This window comes from Pteronotus mesoamericanus, unplaced genomic scaffold, assembly GCF_021234165.1.
Source record: "Pteronotus mesoamericanus isolate MK-2021 breed Mesoamerican mustached bat unplaced genomic scaffold, CSHL_Meso_final scaffold_408, whole genome shotgun sequence".
Classification (NCBI taxonomy): Eukaryota; Metazoa; Chordata; class Mammalia; order Chiroptera; family Mormoopidae; genus Pteronotus; species Pteronotus mesoamericanus.
In genome coordinates this window covers 3,684,693-3,694,779 of record NW_026555315.1, presented here as the reverse complement: position 1 = coordinate 3,694,779, position 10,087 = coordinate 3,684,693, and the positions used below count along the sequence as shown (strand labels likewise).

Genomic DNA, 10,087 nt, shown 5'->3' with positions numbered 1-10,087 from the left:
CCAGGAAACACATTCTACTACAGGCTTTCACTGAGTACATTAAAAATCTCTACTCTTAGAGACACAGAGAAAACACTAAACAGAGAGTATGAATGGAATTTGGGTTGAGAAGACCTTAGCTTTTGGTTCCAAACCTCCCTTTTTATTACTTACCAATGACAGAGGCCCCGGAAGGACTAGCCGCCCACCCGCCCCCAGAAGGAGAAGCGGGGTGCCCGAGGGCCAGGCCATGGCTCTCCCTCCGCCACCACGCGCACCATTGCATAATGAGGTTCTCTGCTCAACACGCCCCGCTGTGGCCTATTACCAGAGGGGAGCTCTGGACGCTTGAAATGTGCTCGAAGTCTCGACTGTGCGTGGAGAACTTTTGTACTCATTAGGAAGGAGATAAAAATGTCAACGAAACTTGCCTGCAGAGGCCTGCCATTGTGCAGAAGGTGCGAACTGCCTTCCCTTAGTCTTAGGAACGACCAGAACCCATGAACAATTCCAGGTCACTGCCTGGCAGACACCCCTCCTTCCCGGGAACACATTCAGTCCTGACTTGGATTTGACTCAAAGGCACAGAAAGTTTATACCATATTTGCAGCAAGGTCTACCTGACAGCTGGGAACAAATAAAGACAAGTGTCACCTATAATTGAACCTGGGAGCAAGTACATCGTGTTAAAATACGAAGAATGAGACATGTGCTTGGGTATAAATTAGAATTCTGATTGTGTAATTTTAAATGGCAGGTAGAAGGGCCAAGTGCAGTCCTAGGTAATGCAATAAACACAGGTGTCATCTATAATTGCTTTAAAGAGGTACAATTAGTTCTATTTTTTACAAATTTAGATCTTCACTATATCATTCAACAAAGATTTAACCTTGATGCTCAGGGAGGGGTAGGGCCTGCAGAAGGAGACGCGTGTCTAAGGGCTGGGACCAGCCGTGGGCCCCGCCGTCCTTTACTGTGCGGTATGTCCCTTGTCTTCTGCAGAGTCTGGACCGAAGTTAGCCACCAGGAGGCACGACAGTGGGCGGGACGGCAGTGCAATGGTGTGAAGAGAACAGCAAGACAGCAGATTCTTTTATTTGCAACTGAAAAGCAATGCAGACGCACAGAGAGGGCGCCTCCTCTGATCTGGTCCCCGCCAGGGAGTAACGCTGCAAACGCCTCGCTGTTCGATGGCTGTAAGCTTCTTAGAGAAAAATATGACTCTCTAGAAAAGATTAAACGAGGCTGACTACAGACAGGACAACTGGAATGGGAACAGAGCCAGGGCGCTCAGCTTCCCTAACCAAGTTCAACGTCCACGCGCACTGCCCTGCGGCTGAAACAACCGAGTGAACATTATGGAGTTACACTCGATCTGCAGTGAAGTCCTTTTTAACACTGAAAGATTTTCAGAGTCTTTTCAAGAAAGTGCCTGTCACTTTTCTCTAAGGAGCAGGATGACAAGGGCACACATTTAAGGCCACTCAGCCATTAGCTTTGTCTCCCTCTTGTCTACCTTAACGCCTCCTACCTACAAACGCAGCGAGATTGACTCTGACTCCCTTCATAAGGCACGCCGTGCGCACGGCTGACGGCGGTTCTCCTTGGGAGTTCCAGGGCCAGGGCGACGGCGAAAGCTAGTCGTCCACGGTGATGTTCCGGAAGAGGTACGCCATGGACTCTCCGTTGTGGATTCTCCGGATTGCCTCGGAGAGAATCAGACTGATGTCCACCGTCTTTATTTTGGGACACTGCAGCTTCTGCACCTCGTGAGGCACAGTATTGGTCACCACCACCTAGTCACGGCAGCAAGGAAAAACAAACACTGTTACTGACGTGTCCCGCGGGGCTACTCGGAAAAGTCTACCCGACAGTTAGTACCCACAGCCTGAGTCCCAGCCTCCAAACCTTACTTCACTGAGTGTGGTTTTTACAAACTAAATGAACCAACTTTACGCAAGGGACGGTTTCATGATTCAGAGCCTACGATCCTGAAGGCCCTGGCCTTCGCTTGCAGAGGTGGCGGGAGAGCCCCAGCTCTGCACCAAGCTCCCTACCGCCGGGGAAGAGCACAAGTCTTTAGAGGAACGCTGCTTCAGTATCAAATCATATTGAAAGACAAGTTATACCGAAATACATAAAGCAGCTCCTTATGAAAACAGACATGTATTCCTAAACATCTGTCTGCCCTGACACACGCTGGCCATCGCAGGTGCTCTGCAGAGGTTAAGCACTGCCAGCTGAGTCATCTCCCTCGTCACTGACAAGCCAGCTGCAAACCGACTTCAGCGAAGCGTCCCAAGCCCCCGACCAGCAGACGGACCTCGTCAATGGAGGACTCCTCGATGAGGCGGGGGGCCTCTGCAGACAGGATGCCATGTGTGGCCATGACGTAGATCTTGTAGGCGCCCCTCTCCTTGAGGATCTCTGCGGCGGCCACGAAACTTTCCACATCGTCAATGATGTCATCCTGAGAAGAGACGAGCATCGGTGTCAGGGAGCTACCCTCCACTCTGTCTGCAAACACACACTGTCAGCCCTTCTCTGTGCCCGTTCCCAAGGATGGCGACTCAAAAATCAGAGCCATCTGCCTGGGTCAAAGGTCGAACATGCAGCAAAGGCAACAGAACTGTGTGGACCGCACATGGCTGTCGGCACTAAGCAGCAAAGCTGTAGTCATATGTGACACAGCCAGAGCTCATGACCATCAAGGCTTTATTTCCTGTTTCAATTTCAGGTTGATCCTACACGGCCAGCATCCCACTTGCTTCTCTAAGAGAAGGTTAAGTGAGAGGTACACAGAAATAAAGCGAGCCACTATGAAGGATGATCCTCTGGCCCGGCAAAGACATTTGGAGCTGGGAGCAGATACATGATGTTAAATTATGAAGGATGAGACACGTGTGCTTGTTAGTGAGCATGGACAGCTCATCCTTAGCTCACTCCATGGCCCTGAAGCTCACGGTACAGCCGGGCAGCTGGTGCGGTGGGCCGTGCAGCCTCAGACAAAGGTTCCGCGTGGGGCTGGGTTTCCCTTCAGGAGTGACCGCGCTCTTTCCACACGTTGCTTAGAACAGTCCCTGTTCACCTCTACACAAGTCGCTACTTGTGCTCAGGGGGTTGGGGAAGAACAGACGGACAGGCCCATTCACAGCTCTCCCCATTACTGGACATACAACCCGAAGCGCACAGGCACCCAAGGGCAGAGGTGTCACTCTGCCCGCGAAGGGAGACACACAGCCCTACCACTATGATCGCGATGCTCCCGCCAACGTCTCCAACCACAGTGATGGGCGGCTTCTCTTTGGCCATCATCACTAGCAAAACAAAACGAGAAACAAGACATCAGTCATGCGTCACACAGTAAATGTGATTACAGCCTCACCCTCTGCAAGTGGCGGCAAAGCCACTGTGGACAAAGAAAAAGCAGCAGATTCCTCTTCGGGGGCCGGGGAACAACTCTCTGAGACAGACCGTTTAGAGCACGTTGTCCAACAGGAACAGAGGTGACATACATGTAATTTTGCATTTTCTGGTGGCCACATTAAAAACACACAGGTGAAATTAATACTTTATTTTACCCAATATGTCTAAATATTACCATATTTTGCTGTGAAAATGCGCACCCACATTTTCGGCCCAAACTTTCAGGAAGTCTTTCATTTTAATCTTTTAATTCAATTATTTATTTATATTTAGATACTTGGTTTTTGTATTATAAAGGAATTTTATCATTAATTTTTGAACATATGGTACAAGAAACTTTATGTAATAATTACAAAACACAAGAAGAGATACAAGGTATTTCAGGCACTACCCATGTATAATGCACATCATTTTTCTCTCAAAATTTTGGGCCAAAAAGTGCACATTACACACAGCAAAATATGGTATCTGAATGTGTAATCAATACGCAGATTTGTTAGAAATGCTTTACATGGTTCTCACACTGAATCTTCGGTATCTGGGGGGCACGCCACACACAGCACTTCGCTGGGACCAGCCTCGCTTCAGGACTGTGGAGACAGCCACAGGCGGCCAGGCACCGCCAGGCTCTCGCTGGCACGAGTGTGGGAGTGGAGCGGCCAGGGAGGGCTCGCGGACACGGACGCAGCCCCGGCACAGCCCGGCCACTTGCCACAGGGGCGCCCGCCTCCGAGGACGGAGGGGCGGGAAAGCCCCACCCTCTGCTGGCGCCTCACCAGGCAGGGCCGCGGGGGAGAGGCTGGGACCCTCTTCTTCCCAAGTGGCCTCAGTGGGACAACGTGACCTCACTATCAGACAACTGCGCTGTGGACACAATCAAAGCTTCCTGAAAATGAGGAACCCGAAAACAATGACTGCGAGTCCACCATCATTTCCTGCTTTAATTAGTCCTCAAAGTAGTGGCTTCTTATCTCACTGAAAAATTTCTCTGGAAAAGGCCCATCCGCGTACAAAACAAAGTGCAGCGCAGGGGAGGGAAACCAGAACTCATCCTCGAAAGGAGGTGTGTAAACTGAGAAGAAGGCAAGTATTTCAGGGGGGTAGGCTAAGTACTCTATGTTTTTGGAAAGAAGTTTTATTTTTAATTTTTAAAGATTTTATTTACTTATTTTTAGAGAAGGGGAAGGGAGGAAGACAAAGAGGGAAACATCGACTGGTTGCCTCTCACACGACCCCAAAGCCTGGCCCACAACCCAGCATGTGCCCTGACTAGGAATTGAACCGGTGACCTTTTTTTCAAGTTTGCAGGCCGACGCTCAGTCCACTGAGCCATACCAACCAGGGGAGGAAAGCTTTTTATTATTCTGAAGCATGTATTAAACTAGTAGTGGGGGAGGAGAAATTTAAAAATTCAGAGTAATTACATAGTTTAGTAACTAGCAGCCACTTAGTAATTCACAGTCCATTTTAGCTGATTCCGACCTATAGGAACCATAAACCTCAGAGAATAGGCATGCCTTTTAGAGGGCAATTAAATGAGTTGAAATTCAGCACTATTTTACTGGCAAGTTTTAACAGACATTTCCTGGTTTCCCATCCCAGAAACAAGGGCAATTACTTTAATTTGGACAGTCGAAACGGCTCTGTATATAAATATCACCTAAGAAGGAGAAAATAAATCACCAATATTAGGAAAGGCTTCCTCAAATTGTTTTTAAATGACACCACGTAGGTAGGTGTTTCTATTGGCCTACCCACTTCTTAAAGAGACGGAGTCCCTTTTCTTGACCATTTTTCTCTGTAAAAAAAGAAAAAGGTTGCAAGCCAGTACCCTCATCAAAGATCAACAGAAGTTCAGCTCTAGGTTGATGCAGAAAACACGCCCCGGCCAGCCCTCCTGCTTACGCCTCTATGACCCCGCCTCTCCCAAAGCACTTCTGGTTTCTTTCTTTTTTTCTTCCTATCTATCTTAGAGAGAGGGGATGAGAGGGAGAGAAATATCAACGTGTGGTTCCCTCTCGCGCACCACCAACTGGGGACCCGGCCCGCAACCCAGGCCTATGCCCCAACACGGGGAATCAAACTGTCGACCCTTCGGTTCACAGGCCGGCGTCCAACCCACCGAGCCCCACCAGCCGGGGAGCGTCTGAGAGTTTAAAATGAGAAACAAGCACAGCCAGGACTGACGCCCACAAAGGCTTTCACAGTCGAGCTTTGCTCCCCATGGGCTCGTTCCCCCGCTACAGGGTCCACAGAAACAACAGTACCTGACGGGCTGAAAAATGGCAAAATTTTCCAATAGCTTGCCCAGAAAATAAAATACCAAAAGTTTAACATTTTCAGTGAAAGTAATGTATGTTCTGAAGGTCAGGGATAAAGGGAGCTTACACTATCTCATGTTACGATTTTACTCTCCTCGTTATCAAACAAAACCCCTCTGTTTAAGAATAAATGAATTGTGGGGGGTGGGGCAGGGGGAAGTGGTGGTGGAAAAATGGAGACAAATGTATGTGGACAATAAAAAATAAATTAAAAAAAAGAATAAATGAATTGAGCACCATCCATTGTGGTCAGAAACCACTGTAAAAACTGTATCAACTTGCTGCAGTAAAAATGTCAATTTAGCAAATAATTTCTAATGTTCCTATGAAAGGAGGAGAAAACACTGTTTGCTTGTAAAATTAGCATTTTCTAAGTAAAATAATGCTGTATTTATAACCATCCTTAGCTTTTACACACTCACACACACATACACACACTTTCCCTTCTTTTCCCAATTAACCAAACCTTTCTCTCCTAAAATAAAGAACAAAAAAGGACTACGAAGAAGTTCTCATTCTGCACCCATTTTAATCTCGGTCTATTTCTAGTTCAAAGGAATGTCAAACTTTACTGTCGGACTGACATTAAAGGGATGAGAAATAAACTCTCCAGTAGAACTGCAATTGAAATTATTCTCAAACTTGTCATTCTACATGCAAACAAGTCAAAATTCACATTTAACAGATGCTCAAGGACAGTGAATGTCTGTTTCACTTTAATGATGAAAAACACTTCACTTATAAAATTAACAAGCCAGGAAAATCCTGCTAGAACAGGAGGCTTCTTCTCACGTTTGTGCTCAGCCAACTGTCCCCACTGCGGCGAACCCAGAGCAGCGTTCAGGGGAGCCACTGACACATACCCCCCACGCTCACCAGCAGCCCTACTGTCGGAGGGGCGTCAGTGGCGCCTTACCACACGGGGACATTTGCACAACTTCACTTTTAACCCATTCCTCTAACAAGGCTTCTCCAGCCAGCGTGACCGACGTTCCGGACCGGACAGCTGCCTGCCACACCGGAAGGATGCTCAGCAGCGCCTCTGGCCTCCGGACGCTCAGCGGATGCTCACCGGATAGAGCATCCGCTGTCCCGGGCTGAGGCGGCCGGGAATGTCTCCAGACACTGCCAACCCCCCGGGGGTCAAAGTCGCCCTCTGCTGAGAGCCATGGCCGCTCTAAAGGACCGGGTTCCAGTCTTTCAGATGCGAGGACTCCAAGGGTGAGTATTTGCTTTCCTTTGGCCTTTTCCTGACATTCTAACATCTTCACTACTATTAAATAAACTACTAAAACATAACTAATAAATAAATACAAAGCGTATGTAGTTTGGAAGGCTCAATTACACATAAAAAAATACCATTTTTTCAGAATTCTCCCGACTGAATCTATAAAAGGGAACCACAGAAAAATGACCTACGGCAACCGTGAAACTTGTAAGCACACAGACCAGCGCTTTACGGGCGTCCGGGACCCCCACGGCGGCGGCTGGGGAACCAGGGCTGCAGTCTGAGGGAAGGAGCAGCGTTCTCGGAATGGAGAGTCTTACACCTACCGCCCGGTGAGGTTACCAGTGTCTATCAGAATAACCTCTGACCCGATCATTTTACTTCTCGGAATTTATCCTATAAATAGATTCAGTCACTGACAAAAGACTGTAAGTCAAGGTTAGTTGGAGGCAGTAGAGTGTGGTGACCGAATGTGCACTGTGAAGCCTGACCCTGGTTTCCAATGCCCTTTACACAAAGGAGTCAGGGCTGCTTCCCGGCTAAGAAGGCACAAGATGACCAGGGAACATCTTATACCAGAAAGTAAGAAAGTGTCAAAAAATTATAGGGACATGTCAAAAGAACACTGGAGGTTTAGAGTTCTCTTTGGCCATGTCTCAGACAATTTGAGCATTAAAATAAATAGTAGCCCCAGCTGGTGTGGCTCAGTGGACTGAGCACCAGCCTGCGAACCAAAGGGTCACCGGTTCCATTCCCAGTCAGGGCACATGACTGGGTTGTGGTGCCCAGTAGGGAGCGCGCAAGAGGCAACCACGCGTTGATATTTTTCTCCCTCTCTTCCTCCCTTCCCCTCTCTCTAAAAATAAAATAAATAAAATATTTAAAAATAAAATAAAGTAAAATAAATAGTAGCGATGGACTAGATTAGAATACACTGAATAAGACAAGATTCTGAGAATCCATACTGACACAAATGAATGAACCAGGAGGGAAAAGGGAGAATTAGAAAAATCGCCATTTGACAACCACCACAGTAGTAACTGAGTCAACCTAATCACAAGGAAACAAACATGCCCCAATTAAGGAATATTCTACAAAATAACCAACCTGTACTCTTCAAAACTATCAAGGATCAAGGTCATAAGAGACCTAGGACAAAGAAGCCATTCCAGATTAAATGAGACTAAAGAGAAATGACAACTGCATGCAATGTGTTATCTTCAATTGGGTTCTAGTCCAGAAAAAAACTATTGTCTTTTGCTCTAAAGGACATTGGTTGGACAGCTCGTAAAAAAGACTGGACAACAGCATTATAACCATGTTAGTTTCCTGCGTCTTATAATTAGAAACAATCAGAATGTTCACCCCTTAGATAGGAGGCTCTGTGAGGTGCAACCATTCTATTCTCTTTCCACCTGTTAATGTCTGTATGTTTCTAAGGCATGACAAATAGGTACCCATTTTTAAAAGAAATAATCTCCTTCCTCTAAAAGGCATAATACATCTTCCAGGACAGAAAGCTGGGTTTGCCACTCAAAAATTCCACGGAAATCAGCAGCCTTGCCCCTGCTGGGCTGATCGAAGTCTGGCGGGCGTTCGGTCCAAGAGCTGTATCACTGACCCAGTGCTCACAGGCACCTGATCGCCAGAGCCTGGTTTTAGATCAACAGTGGCTATCGCCCAAAATATAAAAGCTTAATATTTCACAACATCATACATACAACTTTTTCACTGCGGTTGAAATTATGTCATACTCTCTGAATGCTAAGTGCCACCCAGATAAGTGCCATTGTCTTTACATAGTTTGCAAATGTGTACAACACAATCTCCTTTCACAAAAGGCGGCATCAATGCAACACCCCTCGGTTATTTTAAAATACCAAGAAAGCACATACCCATGTACGTATTAACTCCTAGCCATTCATATTATTCAATACTTGTTTCAATTTACAAATAAAGTAAAAAATAGAGCTAATCTTACATGGCAGCTCCAGGCCAGGGTGGACGGTGGCATTTTTGACCATTGGGGGAGAGTGGCGACCGTCGTCCATGTCCAGCTCCGCACACTGAGCCTCCCCGTGGATGACGGCTAAACCCAGACGGAGTCTCTCAGCGTACGACTGGGCCCTAGGAGAGAGACGCAGGGAAACGGTGATGTTCATGAGAAGGGAACCCAAGCGTTGTTTTTCCATCTTATTAATCATAAAATGAAAACATCCTTCTACCTCCTAGGGATGCACTTAGGGATGCTCTTCATACAAAACAGAACGTGGGGCCCAGGCCAGAAGGTAAACGCCTCAAGTGGCACCTGAGTTGAGATGAGGGCTAGCACCTGGCTGCAGATAATGCGGGTGCTGCCCTTTGTCCAATGTTCTAAACTCTTCTTCAGAAGAAAAGAGCTCTGTTGAAGCAGGCCTCTTACAAACGGCTGCCTTTTTGGAAAAGGGCCCCTAGCCCTTCTGCCTGCCTCATCCTGAGCACCTGAAGGAAGAGCTGCACCTCCTCCCAGAAGCAAGCGGGGTTGTTCTGAGAACCGCTCGCGGAGTCTGGAGGCTGGTCTAGATAACGCTGTGGTGTGGGACAGGGCAAGGGCGCGGGGAACGCCTGGCCCAGGAGCCTTCCCAGGCCGCTCGCGGCCACACCCTGGACACCAACACAGAGAGTACCCACGAGGGATTTCTGTAAGTGTCTGCATTATTTACCTTTTTGCAGCATCAGGAGACTTAGCTACAATGACTGCATTTCTGTAATTTGGAATCTAGATTTGGAGGAAAAAGAAAATACTGAAAAATTATACCTGGATGCCAGTATTACATTCTTTCCTCTTAGAACGCCTACCTATACTAGCAATTACATATGCCAGAACTTCATTCACACATTGCAAAAGTACTGTCACATCAAGAAGATAAAAAGTAACTAACTCTTAAAAGCTTCATTTTAGAAAACATAAGCAAATCACTACAAATACATAGAAGGAAACCCATTTTTGACGTCCCTGAAGTACAGGGCCCTCCCTGCCTAGGCGCTGACCCTATCTGGCTGCCTCAGCGTCAAGACTTCGGGGACAGATCACTGATGTGCCTCTCAATGCTGAAATCTGGCACCACAGAAAAACTACAGAGGGCGGCTTGTG

At 47.2% G+C, this 10,087-nt stretch overlaps 1 protein-coding gene across 1 annotated transcript in view; it reads right to left on the bottom strand.

The window, feature by feature from the left end:
* Positions 1-653: 653 nt before the first annotated feature.
* PRPSAP1 (phosphoribosyl pyrophosphate synthetase associated protein 1) overlaps positions 654-10,087 on the bottom strand; it is a 28,803-nt gene continuing 19,369 nt past the window's right edge. Inside the window, exons 6-10 of the mRNA XM_054593301.1 lie at positions 9,657-9,712; positions 8,936-9,081; positions 3,226-3,296; positions 2,303-2,449; positions 654-1,775 (exon numbers count right to left, since the gene is read on the bottom strand). Coding sequence (XP_054449276.1) covers positions 1,617-1,775; positions 2,303-2,449; positions 3,226-3,296; positions 8,936-9,081; positions 9,657-9,712 — 579 coding nt within the window. The 3' untranslated portion in view covers positions 654-1,616. The remainder of the gene's footprint in view (positions 1,776-2,302; positions 2,450-3,225; positions 3,297-8,935; positions 9,082-9,656; positions 9,713-10,087) is intronic.